We start from the raw sequence: 24,333 nt of genomic DNA on the forward strand, positions 1-24,333 counted from the left end.
CAGTGTAACCGCAAGGAACAACCCAGATGTTGTAATTGTGGTGGAAATCACAGTGTGGCGTACGGTGGCTGTGAGGTACTGAAAAGGGAAAAGGAAGTACAACAGGTGAGGATTCAGGGTAAGATGACGTATGCTGAGGCTGTGAGGATAGCAAACCAGAGAGGGGAAAATGGAGGGAGGAGTAGTACAGGGAAACAACTCAATAAGGATTCAGAGCAGACAAATGAGGAAAGGGTGATGGTTGACATGAAGAAACTATAGTTATATTCATAGCAGGAGTACTCAATGCTACAATGGGGATCAAGTCTAAAACAGAGAGAATACAAGTCATTGTAAAAGCAGCAGTCCATCATCTAGATATTAGGGGACTGACTTGGGAGGAGGTTAGAAATGAGCTCAGTATCCAAACAAGTCAGGAACAGTTAGGAACTGGGTAGTAATGGTTCTCTGTTTGCAATGGAATGCAAGAAGCTTATTGGCCAATGGGCAGGAATTTAAACGGTTTATAGATGAGTTACCCATCAAACCGGAGGTGATTTGTGCACAGGAAACATGGCTAAAACCAAATTTGGATTTTACAATAGTTGGTTACTTGTCTGTTAGAAGTGATAGGGAAGAGGGAATTGGAGGGGGTTGTGCTACATTTATTCAGAAAGATATTGCATTTAGAGAGCGCGGTATAGGAAAAGAATTAGATTATGTGGTCCTTCAAAACCAGGGAACTATAGGCCAATAGCTCTAACATCGCACCTAGGCAAAATAATGGAAAGAATGATTGCTGAAAGGCTGACATTTTATTTGGAATCAAAAGAGCTTTTTACACCTTACCAAAGTGGATTCAGGAGAGGGAGAGGAACAATGGACCCAATTATATGTCTGGAAACAGAAATCAAGAAGGCACAGGTTAACAAAGAGTCAGTTATGGCAGTTCTCTTTGATGTCGAGAAAGCTTACGATATGGTTTGGAAAGAGGGAGTGATGATTAAGTTACATAAAATAGGAATTTCAGGAAGAGTTTTTAATTGGATTAAGGACTTCTTATTTGGCAGAACTATTCGAGTTAGAATTGGTTCATCGTTGTCCAGGAAGTATTTGGTAGATAATGGCACTCCTCAGGGTAGTGTTATTAGTACACTGCTTTTCTCTATCATGATAAATGATGTTTTTTCCCAAGTACCACATGATATTAATCGATCTTTATTTGCAGATGATGGAGCGTTATGGAAAAGGGGAAGGAATGTTGACCACATTAAAATAAAGATACAAGAGTCGATCAGGGTGGTTGAAAAATGGTCATATTCATGGGGTTTTAAGTTTTCAGTAGAAAAAGCTAAATCACTAATATTTACTAGGAAGAAAAAGGAAATCAATGGAATGGAGGTAAGACTGTATGGACAAATAATTGAGCAAGTAAAAGTTTTTAAGTTCCTGGGAATGTGGTTTGATTCCAAGCTAATCTGGACTGAACATATTAATAAGATACTTAATGTAAGAAGGTATTAAATGTTATGAGATGTTTATGAGGATCTGAGTGGGGAGCAAGTAGAGGTGCAATGAAAAACATATATATAGCATTGATTAGATCAGTATTGGATTATGGTAGTTTTGTATATGGATCTGCAGCTAAAACGTCACTACAAAAGTTAGAAGTAGTACAAGCTCAAGCATTGAGATTGTGCTGTGGTGCAGTTAAGTCAACTCCTGTTGATGCTCTGCAAGTGGAGATGGGAGAAATGCCTATGTGTCTGAGAAGGGAACCGTTAATGATGAATTACTGGGCAAATTTAAAAGGACATACAGAGGTTAGAAATCCAACCACTAAGGTACTTCTCCCATTGTGGGGAGAGTGAGAGAGCGAAGAGTCAGTGTTTTGCATGGCTCTCTGTGGTTATAGCAAAGAAAATGGGATTAAATCAGGAAGCAGACATTCCTACAGTGCCAGTTACAGTAACTGCTCCATGGTTATTTCTCCCAGTACACGTTGATTTATACCTGCTGGAAAATAGCAATCTATTTAAGATACGGGAAATTTGCCAGTATTGGTAGAGGATAGGATTCAAACAGTGTGCCAGAATTATGTAGCAATATATACAGATGGATCCAAAGATCCTACAGGAAGAACTGCATATGCATTTACCATTCCATCTTTACAAGTGTCTATTAATAGGAGAACGGCAGATCACCTGGGAGTTTATACAGTTGAGCTAATAGCAATTGCAGCAGCGTTGCTCTGGGCAGAACAAGCTAGATAATGATCAAATTCTTGAAATAAATTACTCTCTCAATGTTTGATTGGTTTTGTTCAAAATGTTATTTTCATTTCAAAGTAATCAAATAACACAATGTAATCTGTACAAGTAGTTCAAACTAATATCATTTATAGAATATGAAGTCATATCTGACATCTATTGTAACGCTTCATTGTTAAACACTTCACTTATGTTTATGAATTTCTTTGAATTTGTAATTGCAATTCTGCTTGCTTTAATTCAAATTCGAATTGTAATTCTAGATCCTGTTTTTGACATCAATTCAAATTCAGGAATTGAACTGTAATTTAGGAGTCACTCTCAAGTCAATTCTGAGTTGTGCACAAGCCTGGTTTATAGTGTATAACCATCACACTTTTATTTAACACAAAAAATAACAATGTACTAAAAATGTATTTGCAAGAATTTAAGTGTATTTTCATTGGATTTAAGTATATATTTTCTTCACCTGGGTAAGTAAACCTTAGAACTGATTCAATAATCAAATGACTGACCAAATGTCGATTTCACTACATTGGAGCCCATAAAGACTTGAGACTTAATAAATGTAGTTACCGTGAATTAGTGTTAGGATTTAAAATGGTAGTGTGGCATTCATTTGAGTGTTTTCTAACTTTTTTTTTCGTGATATTTTGTTGTTGAAGTGCAATTCATGAAAACGATGTTATGGTAACGTTGATGATGATAAAATATAGCACGTTAAATATTGATCTATAATTGTTAATAAGCACTAATTTTACACTCGTTCAAGCAGAAATAAACCATTATGCTAGGCTAATACAATACATATTAGATCTGGAGAACACAATCAGACTCTTACAGCAGATGGCGGTAGTCGCCGGTGATGATGTCAGTCCGCCGTTAACCGGAGAAGAAGAAGCGGAACAAGGAACGGAAGCGCATCTAAAATGGGCGGGACACTTATGGTAGGATGGGTTTAAAATTACATTTCTACAATTATCTTCGGGTCTAGTCTAGTGTTTCCAAGTGTGTTAGTGTCAGTGTTTAGCTCTAGATTATTTTCCACGAAGCTGATGAAGCAGCGCATTGATTGCGTGATCACGTGATGCGTGTTACTTTTCTCAGCGCTGCTTCGGTTGGACCAATCATGTTTGTGACTAATGGATCATCCGGCGTTACTGTAAACAGTTTATGGAGACTGCTGAGGAAGATCTTCATTTGTATTTCAGGCACCAATCCTCTGAGTAAACACATGAAATGATTATGATTTATAGCTTATTAGCGCCTCATATAAAGCAGCAGAGCGCCTCCAGCGGTCATGTGGAGAACTGCAGAGTAAAGTTCGTTCCTGTCGCAGACGTCATTCAACAAATCGCGATAGTTTATCGTTTTCCTGTAGTTTAGTTTAGGTGTATAAGAGCAGATAAACACAAGGAGGAATAATGCGTCTCTCGGCCGCCGGTGGATGATGAAGATCCAGTTATTGCTGCTATGTTCATTGTCAGGACTCTGGTTCTGGTGCGTGACTCTGATTTAATGTCGAATATGATTCTGATTCTGATTATAAATGTATATTAACATCACTAGAGCTGATTGTGTGTCGATCGCTGATGGATGAACAGACAGTAGAGTGACAGACAGACCGCAGATCAGTTTGTTTACACTCTTCATGTGTGTGTGTTTAGATGCTGTGTTTGTGTAATACACTCATAATCAACAGTAATAGAGTAATAATAGAGTGACCAGAGGATGTGTGGATGAATATGGCTTTCACTGTGTGTGTGTGTGTGTGTGTGTGTGTGTGTGTGTGTGTGTCTGTGTCTGTGTGTGTGTGTGTGTGTGTGTGTGTGTGTGTGTGTGTGTGTGTGTGTGTGTCTGTGTGTGTGTGTCTGTGTGTGTGTGTGTGTGTGTGTGTGTGTGTGTGTGTGTGTGTGTCTGTGTGTGTGTGTGTGTGTGTGTGTGTGTCTGTGTGTGTGTGTGTGTGTGTGTGTGTGTGTGTGTGTGTGTGTGTGTGTGTGTGTCTGTGTCTGTGTCTGTGTCTGTGTGTGTGTGTGTGTGTGTGTGTGTGACTGGTGTATCTATATGTATCTGAACTTTGGATTTCCAGAAACGTGTAATAGGAAGCACTATATATGAATATTATTCACTGCTGTATCAGGGGGAGCTACATTAGTTTATTATTGTGTCTGTGAATGTGATTTAGGGCTCTCAGTATCATCTCATTACAACATTAAAGTCATCAGAATATTTAATCTATCACAAATACCTGTTAATGGCAGATATTGCATAATTATTGTTCGATTTTGGTACACCCCAAAGAAAAAAAAAACATTTAAATTTACTGTACTTTGCTAATGGAAAATTAAGCTTGTTTAGGCCCTGAATAATACTGGCTGTAACACTGTTGAAATAATGGCGTAACTCAAATAAGTCATCTTGATCTGCTGATGTAGTGTTAGTGGTGGTGAATGTGTGGATGAGACTGATCTGTTGATTCTCTGCAGGTTTCCTGTTCATCAGAGCCACTGTTCAGAGCAGACACACACACCGACCACAGCAGCGCTCACTCCGCACCACAAACACACGGATAAACACACGGATAAACACACGGACAAACACACGGATCATCAGGTCTGACACACACCTGCTGGCTCTTATTATGAGTGTTCATGTGTGTGTTCTTCATGGGAGCTGAGGTGTGTTTAAATGGGTGTTTTCCTCTGCAGTGAGTTGCGTCTCTCATCTGTTTGTGGTTTTGTTAACAGTCGGTGACTGATGGGAGCGATGAACAGAACACCTTCATCAGTGAAGTGGAGTCTTCCTCAGTTTCGTCAGGGATCACAGACTTCATCCCGGTGTCTGCCGCTCCTCATGAGTGTGTCTCCTGTCGGTCAGTCTCCATCATCAGCACTTATTCACTCCTCAATCCTCAATCAGCTCCTGAATGCACACTCATGAAGCAAATGTGACAGAAAGAGGAATTAAAGTGAATTAGGATTGACAGAAATTCAAAAAGTTTTGAGTTTTGAACATATATAAATCTTAAAATTAAATTTTTTATAAACCTTAGATAGATAGATCGATAGATAGATGTGTGTGTGACTGCGGTCACTGGGCTCCAGCAGATGAGTTCTGCAGTTCTGGCTGGTTATTGTATATAGAGACTCGTGCTTGTGATCAGAGCTTTTGATTTATTTCTAATTTATTTTGCAAAGTAAAGTCTGCTGCTGAGATTGAGGATAGTGTATTTCACAGGTGATGTTAAAGAGATAGTTCACACAAAGATGAAAATGTGATGTTTATCTGCTTACCCCCAGAGCATCCAAGATGTAGGTGACTTTGTTTCTTCAGCAGAACACAAATGAAGATTTTTAACTCAAACCGTTGCAGTCTGTCAGTCATACAATGGCAGTGGATGGTTAACCCTTTAAGACTAAAAAAACATACACAGACAAAACCAAATTAAACCCTGCGGCTCGTGACGATACACTGATGTCTTAAAACACAAAACAATTGGTCTGTTCAAGAAACGGAACTGTATTTATATGATTATTTACCTCAATGTTCTCCTCCTGAGCGCGTTCACAACAGCCGGCGTGTGGCGTGTCAACACTCCCAGATGAGTTCGCACAAGGAAATGTAATCTTTTAGTTTTTAATGGGTTGCCAGAATCAGGATAAGCACAAGTAATGACCATTTTGAGAGGCTGATATGCACTGTGTGAACAATGAGTGACGTACTGTATGCTTGTGTTTGTGTATGTTATGTGTTTTAAGACAAAGGTTTTTTAATGTTTTAAGGTGTAATTTGGATTTGTCTGTGTATGTTTTTTTTACTCTTAAATAATTGGTGCCCATCCACTGCCATTATATGACTGTCAGACTGCAACGGTTTGAGTTAAAAATCTTGGTTTGTGTTCTACTGAAGAAATCTTGGATGCCCTGGGGAAGCAGATAAACATCACATTTTCATTTTTGGGTGAACTATCTCTTTAACAGGATCAGCAGGACAGAGAAACTTCTCCATCATTTGTCCTCAGTGACAAACTGGTTCTGTGGCTGTGATTAGGTTAATTACATTCATAATTCCGGAAACTAACTGTTGTATAAACACACACGTGATGATCTGTGCTCAGACTGGAGATCTGGACTAACCCAGACTGATGTGTGTTTAGGGATTGTCCATCTTCAGACTCCTGCTCTTCTGAAAGCGTCGTCACAGATGCGTCTAGAGCTGCGTGTGACGCTCCTGAAAACCTGCCGTACGACCCTCAGCTCAGCAGGTAATGAAGCAGACAAACTTCAGATAAACCGGCCTGTGAATGATTCTGAAGAGTACTTTATATTTAGCTCTTCATCTGGAACAATCAGATTAAGTGGATTCCTTCTCAGTCTCATCTCATGCTCTCATCATCTCTTTTCTTGAAAGTTTTCCAGCGGTTCAAGAGAACGTCAGCGACCGTGACTCCAGAAAACCCAGGAACAGGACTAACGCCTCCCACAGTCTGAAAGATCAGGTGAGGTTTGGGCATGTGACCGCTGCGAAAGTCATGGACATTAATCCTAAAACTGATGGAAATTAACACCAGAAGTCACCTGTAGCCAGATATCATCTGTATGAAATGAGTGCTTGAGAATCATAAAGGACACTGGACGGTCAGTGTTGGACATGATCTGAATCTGTTGATTGCTTTCTCCAGGGATCCAGCGTCTCCACAGACAGCGACCCGTCCGTCCCCTGCAGAGACCAGGAGGAGATCCCCACCTTTGAGGAGTGGAGCAAGATCATGATGGAGGTGGAGAATGAGAAGAGTGAGTGAGTTCTGTTGTGAGGAGCTTCAGCGCCGGTGCTGCTCTCGCTGACGGTGTTTCTGTCATCAGGTCAGGTCACACACGTGTCTAACGGCCTTCACGCCGCGGGGAAGAAGCTTCAGCAGACCGTCACCAACTACGCCTCTGTGGAGTGTGGAGCCAAGATCCTGTCCTCCAACCCTGAGGCCAAGGTCTGATCCTGTCTGTGTTAGGGTTATACTTATATCTAAAACTTATATCTAAAAGCATAATTACGACAAACGAGCCGTTTTGAGATTGACCGTGATTTAGTTTTGTGGTCAGTGGCCGGTGAATGGGAGAACTAGGGGCATAACTTTGAGCGCATCAAGATCGATATTTTTCCAACACTAAGAAGACTCGACACACCATGACACTTTGCTGGAAGTATGGCCTGGGTCTCTACACATGAACTCCAGCATTGAGAACATTGTTTGTGTACACAGAGTTTACTAAAAAGAAAGGTTTTGAACAACTCACTTTCACTGTTTGAGTTTCCGCTCGCGGTCGTCTTGCCGGTCAAGAAGAGTCCATCTCCGAATGCGAATGAATGGACTCCATAGGACGAAATATTAGGCTTATATGAGTCTCTTTTTACAACTAGAAGGTTAATATTGTTTTTCACTTGCAACAAAACAACGAATTAGCTGTGCATTTATCTGGAAATATGCTTTAGGAGTTATCCATCCTCACATTCGGAGATGGACACTTCTTGACCGGCAAGACGGCCGCGAGCGGAAACTCAAACAGTGAAAGTGAGTTGTTCAAAACCTTTCTTTAGTAAACTCTGTGTACACAAACAATGTTCTCAATGCTGGAGTTCATGTGTAGAGACCCAGGCCATACTTCCAGCAAAGTGTCATGGTGTGTCGAGTCTTCTTAGTGTTGGAAAAATATGGATCTTGATGCGCTCAAAGTTATGCCCCTAGTTCTCCCATTCACCGGCCACTGACCACAAAACTAAATCACGGTCAATCTCAAAAACGACTCGTTTGTCGTAATTATGCTTTTAGATATAAGTTTGTCTCGTGTTCAGTAAAAAAAAAAAAACAGCCCAGGTTGCATTTTGGCAACAATTATCCTTTAAGAGAATCAATGAAAGCAAAATGAATCTTTCTGTATTTGAGTCAGTGTTTCTATTTTCCAGAGCACTTCAGCTATTCTGATGGAGAACATGGACATGTACATGCTCAACCCCTGCAATAACAAGATCTGGTGAGATGATTACTGTTGAAATCCACTCTCAAGAGCCTGTTTATCACCCAGACAGACTGATCACAACAGGATGTGTGTTATGTATATATTATGTGTGTATTGAAATGAAGAACACTAGAGAGAGCCGTCAGCAGTGAGTGTGTGTCTCTTCATCATCATCTTCATCATCATTGTCTGCTCAGGTTCATCATTGAGCTCTGTCAGCCCATTCAGGTCAAGCAGCTGGACATCGCCAACTTTGAGATCTTCTCCTCAAACCCCAAAGACTTCCTGGTGTCCATCAGTGACAGGTCAGCAGTTATGGGCTCCATTAGTGTTGACCTTTTTATTTATATTTTTATATTCTGTTTTTTTTTTTTATTATTCTAATACAAAAATTATTTTATAACCCAACTTTTGTAATTTTTACATGCAGGTTATGTTTACATTACATCTGTTTGTGTGCGTGTGCGTGTGTGTGTGTGTGTGTGTGTGTGTGTGTGTGTGTGTGTGTGTGTGTGTGTGTTTTAACAGTGAATGTTTTGTTTACATTCAGATATCCAAACAAAAAGTGGGTGAAGCTGGGGATGTTTCATGCGCGTGATGAGCGGACGGTGCAGAGTTTTCCTCTGGATGAACATCTGTTTGCCAAATACATCAAGGTTTGTGATTCTGAGCGTGATTGTAACTGTGTGTCAGACACTGGCTTCACATTGTGCTCTTGTCTCATCTCTTTGTCTTTCTTCTCTTCTCCTGCTCCATCAGATGTTCACCAAATACATTAAGATGATGTCTGTTTGATGTTTTGATGTAACGCTGACATGTTTGTGCTCGTGTGAATAAGTGTAGTATTGTGTTGTTTCAGGTGGAGCTGCTGTCACACTTCGGCTCAGAACATTTCTGTCCTCTCAGTCTGATCAGGTCTGATAAACTCACTCAGATATGAGCTGCTGGTCTGATCGTCAGTGATAGTGACACTCTCTGTGTTTCTGAAGGGTGTTTGGCACTAGTATGATGGAGGAGTATGAGATGAACTCAGAGCCGTCAGACAAACAGCCGCAGGTTCAGGAAGAGCACGATTACGGTAATGAATGAACCGCTCGAGTCAGGTGTCTGTTTGTGTCAGAGATTGATCAACAGTGTCCTTTCTCTTTGTGAACGTTTAGATCAGCCTCCTGATTTCATGCCATTAGAGGACAAATCCTCCAGAAACCTGATCGGATCTGCCAAAGGTCAGTGAGATCCTCAGGACTAATGAAGGAGATGAGACTTGAGCATCTGATGTTGTCTTGTGTTTCAGATGCTCTTCTGACGATGGTGAACAACATTGCTGCTAATGTTCTGGGTGGACATCCAGAGACCGCAGCCGGAGCAGGTCTGATCTATCGCATGTGTATGTCATGAAAACCCTTATCAAACACTTGTTCATGATGAGAGCGTGTGTCTGTTTTTCAGGAAACTCTTCCGCTGAAGGACTGAATATGACACAGATGGGTTTTCCTGCTGGATCCGTCCACACCGCTGCATCTTCTGGGTACGTGACTCGAACGGCTTCAGAAATCCCCTGCGCTCTTCATGTGTTGACTTCTAGACATAAAATCAGATTTTCATTATTTTTAGTCATGTTTTTGCAATATTTGTCTCTGAAGTGGCACCTTTCACACATTTGTTCCTCGCATTATTATGTAGTGGTTCGTTCTGGGAAACTTCCTGCAGGCGTCCCACATAAACATCTGATGGTAAAAGCCATTTAAACCATTAAAAAGCCATTAAGTCATTGAGTGAGTGCAGAATAATGTTTGTTGGTATCATTCAGTATGTAATGTTCCATCTTCTAGTAAAGCTGACAAAGTTTTATTAATAATAATAGTAATAATAATAATAAATTTTATTAATAGGCACCGTTCACAATATTAACATCTATATTAACAACATTAAACAAACAATACCGTTATTTACAAGAAGACACAGGATGATATGGAGTACAAACAGAGTGCATTTGAGATGAGATATAGAAGTATGAAGACTGTCACTGTTTCTAATATCCAGACAATTCCATCAGTGACAAACAGCAGAACTAATGGCTCCATAGTGTTCAAATGAATCTGTGATAACACAAGAAGAGTTCATGAGGAAGATCTGAATGTAGGAGCAGGACTGTAGATATGAAGAGGATCAGAGAGATATGAAAGAGTACGATTATTGAGAGTCTTGTAGGTTTGGATCAACATCAATTCTATACTTAACCAGAAGCCAGTGCAAGAAATGTGTTCAATAGAGGATTCTAGAATTAATGCAGCTGAATTCTGGACAAGCTGAAGTTTATCAAGAAGTTTAGAATAAGACCAGAGAGCATTGCAGTGATCAATACATGATGCAGCCAGTCCATGTGTGAGAATGACAGAGCTGTTCACTGTTAGAGACGCACAAAGATGATTGATTAAGCAATAAGGTACTTGAGGCCGTGCTGTATCGTGAATAAAAAAAAAAAAAAAAAAAGCAGAGTGCCTGCAACCCCTTCAGCCGTGATTTATTCACGATACAGCACGGCCTCAAGTACCTTATTGCTTTTATAAAACGGTTACCACACAATAAAAATATTAATATCAAAAATATATATTAATTTATATATATTAAGTTGTACGTTTTCATAAATTAAAATCATTAACTGCCTTCCGCTGTAAAAAGTAGTCCCTAAGGCCGCGTTCACACTTGGCGTCTTTTTTCAAACTGCCAGCGTCTGTTTTACATTCTAATCCTATGGAGTAAACCGTCTTTTCAAAAAAGCCCTGAGCGCTTTTTTAAACGCCACCGCCGGCGTCTTTTTCTGCAGCTCAGAGCATCTTTTTAAGTTGAAAAAAGTTGAACTTTTTTGAAGAAAACGCCCTACGTCAAGCGCTTTTTTGACAGCTGACCAATGACAAGCGAGTAGCGGGACCTATCGTTTCCATAACAACAAAAACAACAAGAAAAAAAAACTGGAGAAGTTGCCGGTAAATAAACTTATCGTACTAGTTTCGGAGCACAAGGAGTTGTATGATATGAGTAAACAACTCTATCATAATATACATCACAAAGAGGCTCTTTCTATACATTCCTTCACCACACAGCACTACACTACTGTTGCAGCTGTTGTTATAGCAACTAAAGACGCACTCGGCTGCTTTTTGTAACAGAACGCTGAAAGCTTTTTTTTTTTACTAAAAAAACGCCCTAGTCAACTTTTTCTTGTCAAAAAAGACGCCAAGTGTGAACACGGCCTAACTGCTGCAGCTTTGTTTACGTTGCTAAGGGTGGTTGCTAAGGAGGTTCAATGATACACAGTACCGTTGAGTGAAGCGGTCATAGCAGTGCCGTATCATGAATACGACACAGCTGCTGACCAATCAGAATTGAGGAATGGAACTAACCGTTTTATAATGTTACATAAATCACAATATGAAGAGTGAGATATTAATATGGATAAGGTGCTATCAAGAACAACACCCAGACTCTTAACCTGTGAGGAAGCAGAAACTATGGATCGATAGTCACCGAAAAACTATTAATTTCATAAAGCCTATTTGTATTTTGAATTTTGCATTTGGAGTTTGGTGAAGGTAGATATCAAACACCTAGACCATTTGACATCATATTATGTGAACGCACCAGATTAAGGCTAATTCACACACAGAGCAGACAGATGCAGATCAACGATTACAGTACGTCACATCTCTGACAGACACTGATTCAACATCAATCAGCCAAATCCAGCACTGATAGACATCACACACTGATCCTGACGAGTGTCTGTCGTTTGTCTGTGAGTGTGGTGTGAATTGAGCTGAACATGATTCACAGGTGACTGCAGCTCATCTTCTCCTGTGTTTCTCTGTTCAGGCCGGTGACTGTGACTCCGGATCAGCTGGATATCATTGGGATTACAGAAACCACCAGCGCTACTGAAGACACAGCAGCGACACACACACCGTCACTCACAGACACCACTGAAACACTTCCAGACCAAACCACTCCTGATATAGAGCAGATCGTCACTCTGCTGCCCGATGTGGAGGACGAACCGGATCAGCTCTCTGGAGGAAACCAGCTGAAGGACATGATGTGCTCTGAATCACACAGAGTGTCTCTTCAGGAGTATCTTCTCCAGCGCTGCTCCGCTCCAGACTCTCATCAGAAGAGGAAGCCAGACTCAGGTTCTCTCTCTGGTCCAGCCGTCACGACCCCATCTATAACCGCAGTCACTGAGGAGAAGGAGAAGCCCGTCATTCACGCTCAAGTCCTGCCTGATCCAGAAGATCTCGCACCCAGTCTGACTTCAGATCTGCTCAGGCTTGTTTCTTCTGACTCTCTGTCCTCCAGAGCGACGCAGCCCCTCCAGCTGAAGATGATTCCCTCCTCCAGCGACTGCCTCTCAGCGACGGTTCCTCAGCAGAGCAGCGATCATCTGAGCGAGAAACCGCTTCCTGTGACGCTCTCAGACATCATGAGCTCCTCTGCTGAACAGAATAGAGAAGATCAGGTCAGTCGTGATCTGGTGTCTGAGCAAAGCAGCCCTGAAAAGGACATTTCCACTCCTAGTGTTCCCCTGAACACAGCAGACGAGTCTCAGCTCTCCGTATCCGCTCTTGTGGATGAAGCGGCCAGCGGTGGATCCCTGACTAAACCCGTTCATCCCTCAGACAGACTCTCAGGACCAGAGTCCAAAAACAAGGAACTCTTCGAGGAAGAAAGCGGCGCTCATATTGAGCAGATCTACACCGAAACGCTAAACTCCAGTGACGCGCCTGCGCACGGCTCCAATCAGAAAGAGTCTGTTTTCATGAGGCTCAACAATCGCATCAAGGTGCTGGAGATGAACATGTCGCTCAGCGGACGATATCTGGAGCAGCTCAGCCAAAGGTGAGTCTCGCTGGATCCGTCACACTGCTGTATGTCAGTATATCCACACTGAGCCCGATGGAGAACACTGCTCCAAACAGATGTATATCTGCAAACATGAACGTTTCCACACTCAGTAAATCACTCTTTATTATCGGCCAAACACAAGTGTTCTTCTTCTGCTCTGGAAATCTAGAGCTTGAGGTAAAGATGAAAGTTGGCACACAGATAGAGGACAGTCTCAACATTAACCAGAGCCAATTAGGAGTCTCTGACTCAAAGTGTCTAGTGACCGACCATCAACCACAGCACATTAATTTGGGATAAGCACATCACAAGTGACTATTTACAATTTTCATTCATTTTGCTTTAAATTATCAACAAACCTTTATGAGTTTGTTTCTTCATTTTTCAAATTATCTTCTTTTATTTCAACTTAAGAGAGAAACTCATGCAGGTTTGGAACAACATGAGGATGAATATTTTTAATTTTTGGGTGAACTTTCACTTTAATGGCTGTTTGCATCTATATTCTCATTCATACCTTTGTTCTGTTCTAGTTATTTGACTTGTTTATAATTAATTAGTGTAATTGGTTTTCTTGTCTTATTTTATGAATGACTGTTCAGTTATCTTTAATAAACTTTGAAACTTTTCACATGCAGTATATAAGACAGTATTATCTCTGTGTGATATTTCACTACTATCTAAAACTAAATTTTTCTTCCCCATTTAACTATATTATACTATTATATACTGTATATTGTTGTTGTGATATGAGATTTTGTTCATATGGCTTCAGTGAATGTGACTGATCTGGTTGTGTTTGATGGGTCCAGATACAGAAAGCAGGTGGAGGAGATGCAGAGAGCCTTTAACACAACCATCATCAAGCTTCAGAACACCTCCAGAATGGCAGAGGAGCAGGTCAGAGACGTCTGGAGTCTAAATTCATTTCAACTAAATCTGGACTGATGCGTTAGTTTGGTCCAGATTCCTTCTGTTGGAGAGTCTGTGTGTGTTTGATTTATGAGGACACAGGTATTACACAGGGATGACAACATAAACATGTTTTATGAGGACAGTTCCTGAGTCCTGATCATTAAAATAGCTTTAAAAACATACAAACAATGTTTTATTAAAGGTCTGAAATGCCCGTAGTTTAGCGTGAGGGGTAGGTTTAGGTGTAGTGTTCAGGTAAGGGTATAGAAAATACAGTTTGTACAGTAGAAAAACCATTACACCTATGGAATGAACTCCTAATGATAGGAATATCTGTGAGTGTGTGTGTCAGTGTGACCATATACCAGTGTTTTCCTGTCCTCTGTCGTATCTTCACGTGTTTCTGTCCTCTATCCTCGTGTTTCAGGATCAGAGACAGACGGACTCCATCCAGGCTCTGCAGGCTCAGCTGGAGAACGTGACGCGGCTGGTCCTCAGTGTGTCTGTCAGCGTCAGTCGACTGCAGCAACAGGTGATCCTCCTCTTCACTTTATCACCACAAACTACCTCTAGATCTGTGTTAAAGGAGTAGTTCACTTTCTCAACAATTCACAGATCATTTACTCACCCCCTTGTCATCCAAGATGTTCATGTCTTTTTTCTTCAATCGTCAAGAAATTGTTTTTTTGAGGTAAACATTTCTGGAAATTTCTCCATATAATGGACTTAAATGGTGCTCTGAAATGTGATCCTCCAAAATGCAGTTTAAATGCGGCTTCAAAGAGCTGTAAACGATCCCAGCCGATGAAGAAGGGTCTTATCTACCGAAACGATCTGTCATTTTCTTAGAAAAATATATTTTATATACCTTTTAAGGTATATAACTCGTCTAGCACTAGAGCTGTGTTACGTACTACTCAATCACATCGAAACGTCGTATGCGGATCTACAGACCCAGTGTTTACAAAGCGAACTTGCAAAGACAAACGCTCTTTACCAACAAGGTACAACGTAAAGTACAACCATGTGGGATGATTTTGAAGCTGGAGGAGAACACGAGGTGGAGTTTTTCCGCTGTTATCTACCTTTTTGAGCCGGAATACACAGCCGTGATTACGTAGATTACGTAGAGTCGTGAACGCGCATTACAGCCCTAGTGCTAGAAGAGTTTCAGTGCTTAAAAGGTATATTACAAATATTCTTCTGAGAAAATGAAAAATCGTTTCAGTAGACAAGACCCTTCTTCGTCGGCTGGGATCGTTTACAGACCTTTAAACTGCATTTTGGAGCACCATTATATGGAGAAATTTCCAGAAATGTTTATCTCAAAAAACATAATTTCTTGACGACTGAAGAAAAAAAGACATGAACATCTTGGATGACGAGGAGGTGAGTAAATTATCGGTGAATTATTGTTCTAAAAATGAACTACAGGGTTCCCGCGGGGTCTTAAAAAGTCTTAAATTTAAAAATCAAAGTTTTAGGCCTTAAAAAGTCTTAAATTCGCTGTTCTAGGTCTTAAATAATTTTATACAGGTCTTATTTTCCCGATGTCCATGTAACGCTACCTCTAATGCTCATTTAAATTCTCTTTTTGTTGTTTCCGTGGTGTTGTAGTTCTTTATTTCACTAGTCCAAATATAATTTGCTGTATTTAAACTACAAATGAGACCAGCATGCAATAGCCAATCAGCTTTCTGTTATTGGCGCGAGTCTCTCTCGGATTGTAGCACAGAAGTAAAATGGATTTAACTTTTTAGCTATGGGGAAGTGCAAATTTAGCGATACTTGTCTTGAAAAAACTGAATATAGGGCTTGGCTAAGGCCAGTTGCTAACAACTGTAGATTTTTTTTCTCCCTCTGTGGAAGTTACTGGGTCTTCAGACAGAATCGCAGTAGCAGAATACAGGTCAAACTAACGTTACCTTTTTCTGTATATAATAAATATAGGTTGAGCTAGCTGACCGCCAGCCTTCGAGATACTTTTAAAATGTTTTTTTTTTTTTTTTACTTGCCCGACCGAACAAACCGCCTGATTAAAACTGAAGTGACAAAAACAACCAGCGAAGCATCGAAAAGCAAGAAAGATTCATATTTTAATACATTCAACGTAAACAGAAATTGATAATGGATATGTGTGTATTTCTGGTCTATTTGTGACATACTTTAAAACAAATGAATGTAACAGCACACTAAAGAAACACACTGAGGTAAAAATTTAAAATGTATAGTTTATTTATAACATGATATAGTTCAGTAATATACCAAGTGAGCTTTTTGCTGAAAATTCTCACAATTACAAATGTTACATTAATTTTAGCTCAATAAACAAGTAGTTACTTACATATTAGACAAAATATTTCCACTGTTTTGTTCCGTTTCACCAACGAAAATAGTTCCAAACAAGGATCGCAGCAGAAGCATTCTCCGAAGCGTTTGGTCGAATCAGTTGAAATAACTCGCTCATGAAGTGACTTACCGCCACCTGCTGGTAGTTTAGTGTGTTTAACAGTATGCCTCCACACCCAACATTTCTAATTTATACATTTATAAATCAATAAATGTATTTAAAACATTAACCTCACTTTTAATTTTGCAGTGTAAATTATGTGATCTCACTGCTAACAGCGATTTAGAATTTATTGATAAATTCATAAAATAAATTTCAAAGGTAATGCATACATTTCGAAAGTAAAAGTTTTTTACATCAGATATTTCTAGTGGTACTTTTATGGGGATAGTTTGTGTGGAATAGTATCTGCTGATATGAAAAGTTCACTGTATATCATAGTAATAAATTTATGACAGCCATGAAATTGTTTACTTTTTACATTAAACACGTTAAATATTACATGTATGCATGTAATATAATATCTATTTCCATTACAGGTTTAGGTCTTAAATTTCATATAAGGTGGTATTAAAAAGGTCTTAAAAAGTCTTAAATTTCACTTGTTCAAATCTGCAGGAACCCTGAACTAATCCTTTAAGTGTATAAGAACAGGCATCCATCGCAATCACCGACTGAACTGAAGCTGAACATCTTGAACAGAGATGAATGAAGGAGACGCCTGCAGGACTAGAGCCTGTGATGATGATGATGAAGAAGATGATGCTGATGATGATGATTATGATGCTGCTGTGTCCTGCAGGTGTCTGATAGGCAGAGCTATATTCTGCTGTGTCTGCTTCTGTGTGTTGTTCTGGGGCTGCTGATCTGTGTGAACTACCGTCAGACATCAGAGAGTCCTGCGGTCGATGCTCAGAGATCCTGCCGCTGGTTCAGGTGAGGAGACGACGGCTCTATCAGGGTTTACAGTACAGCTGTGTGTGAATGAAGAGTCTCTGCTGCGGGATCCGTGTGATCTGTGTCTGATGTTGTTTTCAGAGAGCCGTCAGATGAGGAACTGGTGCTGCTGAGACGCAGAGCCTCTGATCCGCCGTCGCTCTCGTCGCTCCACGCTCCTGACGGTGAGTTCATGACGGATTCAGACACTGATGTGATCAAACCTCATCAGTGAAGGCTTCCTCAGATCATGTGTGTTGAGGAGGAGATGCAGAGATCAGACAGAAACTCTTGCTGTTGTTGCTCTTTATTTCAGGAGAAACCAGAAGCTGTAAACAGTGGGAAGATTGTCCAGTGAGTAGAAAAGTATGACGTCTGTTTCATTGTTGATGTATTGTTTGTAGACTTTCATGTGTCATAAAACTGCAGCATGTTTATGGTGAGTTTCTTTTTCTCGCAGAAGAAACACAAAGTGAAGCTCAGCAAAGGTCCAGAGACGCTGTCGGCTCCGTCGCTCTCAGACAGGATTCCTCAGGTCAGCGTGGGTCCTCTGGGTTTGGAGACGGATGGCAGAGACGTGATGTCGGATGGCAGCTCTGAGGGCTCCTCTCAGGCGGACGAGACTCTGTTCTGTGGAATGGTCAGCTGCACTCGTCTGTGTGAGACGTTACCGGCTCCTAAACGCTGGACACACAGCAGATCCCAGCATCAGCGCGGCTCCAGACGCTCACAGCATCACCATCAGCCTCCGCACCGCAGCATCCCTCCGTCGGGATCTGGACCCGCTCTGAACCGCCTCTGACACCTGAACCCAACTGGACTGGAGTGACTCTGAACTGATGTCTGAGATCTCACTTACACTGGAGACGTTCACACTGGACACTAAACCCACACAGACCTCTCTGATCTTCTGTTCAGCAGTTTGCATTGTTTTTTAATGATGTGCCACAAACTTTCAGACAATCATTAATAAAATATAAATAATTTATGTGTTGCGTTGATTTTGTTATATTTGTAGTGTATTCTGATTCTCATTACAAACCCATATAGTTTTCTTTTCAGTGGAACAGATTGAATATGTAATTATCATATACATAAAATTACATTAATATTAAAACAAGCAATACATTACATGCAATAGAGTAATTTTATATCTTTGCATGAATATAATTTTGATTTAAAGGTTTTTGTTAATATGGCTGTATGAAGCCTGAATAATCATACAGTCTAAGAAAAGAGAAACATTACTGCACTCCTAATTAGTTTTTAAATCTATTTAAATATTTTTATATATGTATGCTGAACGTGTGTGAATTGTGTTGAATTACACTTAAATATTACATTTTCATTTTATGTGCTTTCTCTTCAGTTGTCAAATTTCTATGACAGTTTGTAGACCAATGGAGCCCATTTTCATGATCTTGCCTCTAGGGCCCCAGAACCCAGGGGCCGACACTGATTGACAGAAGAATCTATCAGGAGGTGCTTGATTTGATCTGGACACAGGAGGAATAAAACCCACCAGCCTTGTTTTTTAATAAGTGGACAGAAGATATATTTATATCAGTCAGAGAACAGAACGATACTGTGGTATCAAATGTTTACACGTTCTATTTTGTTACACTGTTTTTCAATTTTGTTATTTAAATTTAAATTGTTATAATATTTTTATTTATTGAAATTATTTAGATGTTCTCATTGTTATTATGTTCCTCAACATATACTTAATGCTTTGGCAATATTGTAATTTTACAGTCATGCTAATAAAGCAATTTTGAATTGAATTGAATTGAAAACAGAACACATTAAAAATAATATTAAAATTAATTTATTAAAAATGACAGTATTAATTATTTTTTATAATAATGCATATTAACTAAATAAGTGATAAACACAAACAAAGGTTGAGAAAAGCCCAGAAACACATGTTCACTCAGCAGGACTCACTGATCTTACTGTCTATATGAGGATTTATTACACATTTATTCTGATTGATGTTATTTCACTGACAGAAGTTCAGCTGCAGTATTAATGTCATGAAGAGAAAACAAGAGACTCTATAACATCTCACTGTTACTGATTCATCATCAGCTCAAAGCATTATGGGTACAATCTCTCATCAGTCTATTCTGATTCATCAACACAGTTTCACTGATGATCCTAATAGATAAACCCCAAACCCAGGATAGAGCGTCTGAGTGAATGTGGTGTGTTCTGTGTGGATGAGGCTCATTGTGTCAGAGACGCTGTAGAAGGACAGAGTTCCTGCACTGTGATCCACAAACACTCCTATTCTACTGCTGACGGACTTTACAGGGAGAAGAGTCTCTATCTTATTGTGCCAGAATGAGCATCTGGAGGAAGAGCAGAACAAACTCCAGGACTGATCATTAGATCCAAACACACACTCATTACCCCGTCCCTTCCTGCTGATGCTCTTATATGACACTGATATATCCACATCTCCACTCCACTCCAGCTCCCAGTAACAGCGTCCACACACACTCTCTCTACACAACACTTGACGATAACAATCAAATCTGTCTGGATGATCAGGATACGGCTGGACTGATTTAGTGTCAGTAATCACTCTGTTGTTCTCAGACAGACGGAGGAGTTTATTCACTGTGTTCAGATCCAGAGTGAGCTGATGGGAATCTGATGGAGATAAAACACATCAGAATCAGGAATTATGAATCTGTTTGATCTTTTCATGTAGCTGAACTCTTCATGTTCAGTGTATCATCAGTGTCTCAGTACAGATGAGCAGATATCCTGTGCAAATCATCATTTAGAAAACTCTTCTTCACCTTCTACAGGAAGAACATTGTGACGGATGTCTGCAGAGGTTTGTTTATGCATTTAATTACATTTGTTTATAGTAAAGAACATTATTACATTATTATACAAAACGTTATTTTGGTTTCATAAACTTGATTTAAACTTTGGTTTGGAGTTAAGTGCGCACACTCTTTAACGAGTAGTTTATTTAATCTAGCCATTTCTTTGCTTGTTTGTTGTGGCCGAGTCTCGCACGTTGGTGTTCCGTCAAAAGGGGTTCGACCGGAAACTCGGACATATATATACAGTTCCATCCAATGATTTGGACACAACTATTTAAGTTTCTGCTGAGGGGGACTCCAAGGACCGTTTCTCTTATTTTATGTGTACTTATATGAAGTAAAATTATTAAGTAAAATCATTAGTGTTATATGTTATTTGAAGTGTTATTTGTTTGTGTATATTTGATGTTTTCACATTTGTTCAGTAGTTTAATGGCCATTATGTGTATGTGTTTTCCCCTTTATTTTGTTAATTGGAGCTGGTCACCAATATATAAGTTTGTTAGCTGTCTCTGTAGTCAGTATTCCTGCTGAAAAAAAAAAAAAAACAGCTAATACCAGCCTAGGCTGGTTGGCTGGTCTTAGCTGGAAGTAGCTGGTCTCCCAGCCTAACCAGCTAAGACCAGGCTGGAAATGTGGCCAAAACCCCTCTAAAACCAGCCTGCCTTCCAGCTATGACCAGCTAAAACCAGCCAACCAACCTAGGCTGGTTTTAGCTGTTTTTTTCACCAGAGATGTGTTGATCTTTGTGAGAGCAGGTTCTGTGGTTCTTAGATCGCTGTGTTTTAAGAGGCAAATGCAGTGGTCGAGTTTATTATAAAGTTTTGTTTATTTGTATTTTTCTTTATATTTTTGGTTCATTTCTTTTTGAGTAATGTTAGTTTGATTTTTTTTGTAATCTTACATGGAGAAAATAAATCCTCAAGCATTTGCAGTAGTCTGCTGCCTCACATCTATCACAAACATGAACACACTCAGTGAGTTTTTCTGCTTGTTTTCTTACTGACTTACATTGTAGGAAGTCCTTCCTGGTCCTGGGAACAATGTTGGTGGATGTGACTGTGGAAATCAACAGACATGAACAGTGTGATTCTCATGATCCTGCATCATTCCTAAGACATTTCTAATATGATGTTCTCCATGATATGAGATGATGATGGACTCGTTTCTGAGAGCAGATCAATCTCCAGGACTTTACCTCTGTCTGAGATCTTCTTGAGCTCCTCTTTGCAGAAATCCTCCAGTTTGTCTCTCAGCTGATGGACAGATTCTCTCAGACCATCAAAAGAGAAGAGAGAACTGAAGAGATCGTCATTTCCGTCTGTAGATTCAGGAGGTGCTGAGAGAGACTGGAAACTCTACAGAAAACAGAAATCAAAACTCATCAGCTCCACACTTCACCCAATAACCTGCACCAACATCAGATTTGACTGATCTTTAGTAACTCAATCCAGCACTTTCACAGCATCAGCTTCATTCTTCTCATATTGTTCTAGATGTCTGTTACCTGCAGGAACTGGATGTGATCCTGTGTGTGTGAAAGCTGCTCCAGCTCAGTGTCTCTCCTCCTCAGATCATTGATCTCCTGCTCCAGTCGCTCCAGTTGTTCTTCAGCTCGACTCACTGCTCGCTTTTCCTGATCTCTGATCAGCCGTATCAGCTCAGAGCGGCTTCTCTCAATGGAGCGGATGAGCTCAGTAAAGATCCTCTCACTGTCCTCCACTGCTGTCTGTGCAGAGCGCTGTTAGGACACACAGTGATTCAGGCTTCAGTGGGACTGAAAGAGACAAGAGAGTCTGAACTGAGACTGAGACAAACTTCTCTTCTTCTCCAGACTCACCTTATGAGACTCCACAGCCTCTCTCAGCTGCTGAACATCTTTCTCTCTCTGCTGGATTCTCTGCTGGAACGTCTTCTGCGTCTCCTTCAGCTGCTTCTGCAGGACAAACGGATGATAGTGAATGTCACAGAAAACTACTGACACTAAATCATCATGTGAACAGATCAATGCAGTAAATGTAGGATGGGGCGGTTTAAAGGTTATTTATCTGAACTGATAATGAACAGCTGTAGGCTCAAACTGCAGAATGGAAAATTGATCATTTACTACAAGCTTTCTTGAACTGTCATGAAGAATAATGCCTGTTTCACACTGCAAGCATAAGTATTATGACAGTGAAACTGACTCAGATGTAGAGACAGTGTTTCTGGTGCGTAACTGAGCTGCAGCTCTAGACAGAAAATAAATGACTGAAGTAAACCTATAAACCACTAAAATCATCAGGATACAGCAGATTTACAGAACAGAAAGTTGTCTGCCATTGCTTTCAACTTATATTTTGACTTATAGAAGTGTATATTTGGTCAAAGAACAGGTGAATAGTTCACTCCATTATTTTCTGTCTCTAAATCTATCAGTGTCTAGTGTTAAATACCTGTTTCTCTGTCCTCTGTGCTGCAGCTGATACAGTGTCGTGGTTTTTATGTTCATCCATCGTACACAGCACACATATACATTTCTGATCAGTGCGACAGAAAACCTCAAGGATCTTCTCATGTTTCTGGCAGATCATCTCCTGCAGTCGTCCAGTGGCTTCAGTCAAATTGTGTCTCTTTCCTTTAAACCAACTCTCATGTTGTTCAAGATGATTCTGACAGTAAGAGTTCAGACACAACAGACAGGACTTGACGGCTTTGTATTTTCTTCCAGTACAGACGTCACACTCCACATCTCCAGCTCCAGCGTAACAGTCAGCAGTAAGTTTGGTCTTCTTCAGTTTCTCCACCATTTCAGCCAAGATGGTGTTTCTAGCTAAAGCAGGTCTTGGACTGAAGGTCTGTCTGCACTGAGGGCAGCTGTAGACTCTCATCTGATCCTCCTGATCCCAGCAGTCTGTAATACAGCTCTTACAGTAACTGTGTCCACAGGGAATGGCCACTGGATCCTTCAGGAGATCCAGACACACCGGACACAAGAACTCTTCCTGAGAAAATCTGGCTTCTGCCATTTTACTCATGAACACAGAGACACAAACACACAACAGCTCAACTACACTTCAGTTTCTCTTTCCCTGAACTCATGTGTTTCCTGTTTCCTGGTTCTGTGTTCGAGTGACGTGTAAAACAGGTGTGTCTGTGAGTCTGTAAAGCAGGTTTCCTAGCTGTTCAATTGGAAGGAATATATAGACAGAGGACAACACAAGTGTTACAAATTCTCCTTTATTGTGTAAAGGTGCCGTCCAGCTACCAGTATGAATAAAACATTACAGGCTATCAGACGTCTCATCTGAATGAGCTATATTTAACTAGATCAGCCCACCTCAGTGACAACATATGAAAGAACACTAGGAAGCAGTGCAGGAAAACATGATGTTGATCACAGGCAGAACACATCACTCTCAGCATCACAGACACACCTGAAATACTGGGACAGGGTTACAACTGTTTGTTTTGCAAAATTATACACATCTGTTTAGATGAGGACATCTGAGAATCATTACTGTCCCTGCGTCCCAATGTGCATCCTATCCACCCTATCTGCCCTAAATAGTACTGAAAATGACTGATCACATGGAGTTTAGGATGCACATTGGGACGCAGGCTGTGATGAATGTTTCAGGAAAAGGCGGAAAGAGTGTCGCAACTGTCTGATGACGTCATCCGACACGCCCTCTTGTGTTCCTCCAATCAGGAGCTCTTCCTGTCAGGATCGGAAGCAGGATCATATGTTTCTGCTGAACAAGACAGATCTGATTCTTTAACGATAATATATGTGTAATTTAATGTGTGTCGGCTTTATATTTGTATCACGACATCAGATTCAAACGCGACAGGAAGAGTTTAGTGGAACTAAGATAGTGAATGACTTCCGTAGCGGGGGCGCGCGCAGCATTATAAACGTTAACGATATTCGGCTTATAGTCTTACTGTAACATTATACTTTAGCAAACGCGTGTCTGTTCGGTGAATAACGGGGTTTAATATGATGGACACCGTGTTAACGCGGAGCTGTAAGTCTCTTATATCGCCGCTTTCACACTGAGCTCCAGCTAAAGCTAAAGCTAATGCTGGATTAAACACGGCTAGCTGCTCCTCAAGTGTGTCAAACTACGCCGCTTTAGTCAACAAGC

At 40.4% G+C, this 24,333-nt stretch overlaps 2 protein-coding genes across 4 annotated transcripts; one reads left to right on the forward strand and one right to left on the reverse strand.

Moving 5' to 3' along the window:
• Positions 1-3,275: 3,275 nt before the first annotated feature.
• Positions 3,276-18,348, forward strand: LOC141344338 (SUN domain-containing ossification factor-like). 3 transcript variants are annotated; one of them, XM_073849207.1, is made up of 22 exons: positions 3,278-3,749; positions 4,736-4,862; positions 4,997-5,121; positions 6,406-6,513; positions 6,660-6,747; positions 6,931-7,042; positions 7,112-7,233; positions 8,208-8,275; positions 8,458-8,565; positions 8,811-8,916; positions 9,120-9,175; positions 9,250-9,338; positions 9,421-9,486; positions 9,555-9,629; positions 9,710-9,788; positions 12,134-13,153; positions 13,972-14,059; positions 14,502-14,606; positions 17,227-17,360; positions 17,463-17,545; positions 17,677-17,714; positions 17,821-18,348. In XM_073849207.1, exons 1-22 carry the CDS (start codon positions 3,697-3,699, stop codon positions 18,160-18,162), a joined length of 3,192 nt encoding a protein of 1,063 aa, XP_073705308.1. In that variant the 5' UTR covers positions 3,278-3,696; the 3' UTR covers positions 18,163-18,348. The 3 variants fall into 3 exon arrangements, with proteins under 3 accessions (XP_073705309.1, XP_073705308.1, XP_073705307.1); XM_073849206.1 differs by having other exon boundaries at positions 3,279-3,749; positions 17,677-17,726; XM_073849208.1 differs by lacking the exons at positions 17,227-17,360; positions 17,463-17,545; positions 17,677-17,714; positions 17,821-18,348 and adding an exon at positions 17,043-17,219 and having other exon boundaries at positions 3,276-3,749.
• Positions 18,349-19,172: 824 nt separating this feature from the next.
• Positions 19,173-23,785, reverse strand: LOC141344901 (tripartite motif-containing protein 16-like). Its single transcript, XM_073849795.1, has 6 exons — positions 22,639-23,785; positions 22,044-22,139; positions 21,711-21,944; positions 21,402-21,561; positions 21,215-21,262; positions 19,173-20,018 (listed from the first exon to the last, which is right to left on the reverse strand). The coding sequence occupies exons 1-6, from the start codon at positions 23,218-23,220 to the stop codon at positions 19,498-19,500; spliced, it is 1,641 nt and encodes a 546-aa protein (XP_073705896.1). The 5' UTR covers positions 23,221-23,785; the 3' UTR covers positions 19,173-19,497.
• Between the last annotated feature and the right edge of the window lie 548 nt (positions 23,786-24,333).

Source organism: Garra rufa, chromosome 10 (assembly GCF_049309525.1).
Source record: "Garra rufa chromosome 10, GarRuf1.0, whole genome shotgun sequence".
NCBI lineage: Eukaryota > Metazoa > Chordata > Actinopteri > Cypriniformes > Cyprinidae > Garra > Garra rufa.

Bases quoted from the DNA above. Each gene is read 5' to 3' on its own strand.
- LOC141344338 (XM_073849206.1), top strand. From the start codon at position 3,697: ATGATGAAGATCCAGTTATTGCTGCTATGTTCATTGTCAGGACTCTGG. The intron at 9,487-9,554 runs GTCAGTGAGATC...CTTGTGTTTCAG, and splicing joins CCTGATCGGATCTGCCAAAG to ATGCTCTTCTGACGATGGTG. The intron at 13,154-13,971 runs GTGAGTCTCGCT...TGATGGGTCCAG, and splicing joins CTGGAGCAGCTCAGCCAAAG to ATACAGAAAGCAGGTGGAGG.
- LOC141344901 (XM_073849795.1), bottom strand. From the start codon at position 23,220: ATGAGTAAAATGGCAGAAGCCAGATTTTCTCAGGAAGAGTTCTTGTGT. The intron at 21,945-22,043 runs GTGAGTCTGGAG...GTGTCCTAACAG, and splicing joins AGGCTGTGGAGTCTCATAAG to CGCTCTGCACAGACAGCAGT. The intron at 21,562-21,710 runs GTAACAGACATC...TGTTTTCTGTAG, and splicing joins ATCACATCCAGTTCCTGCAG to AGTTTCCAGTCTCTCTCAGC.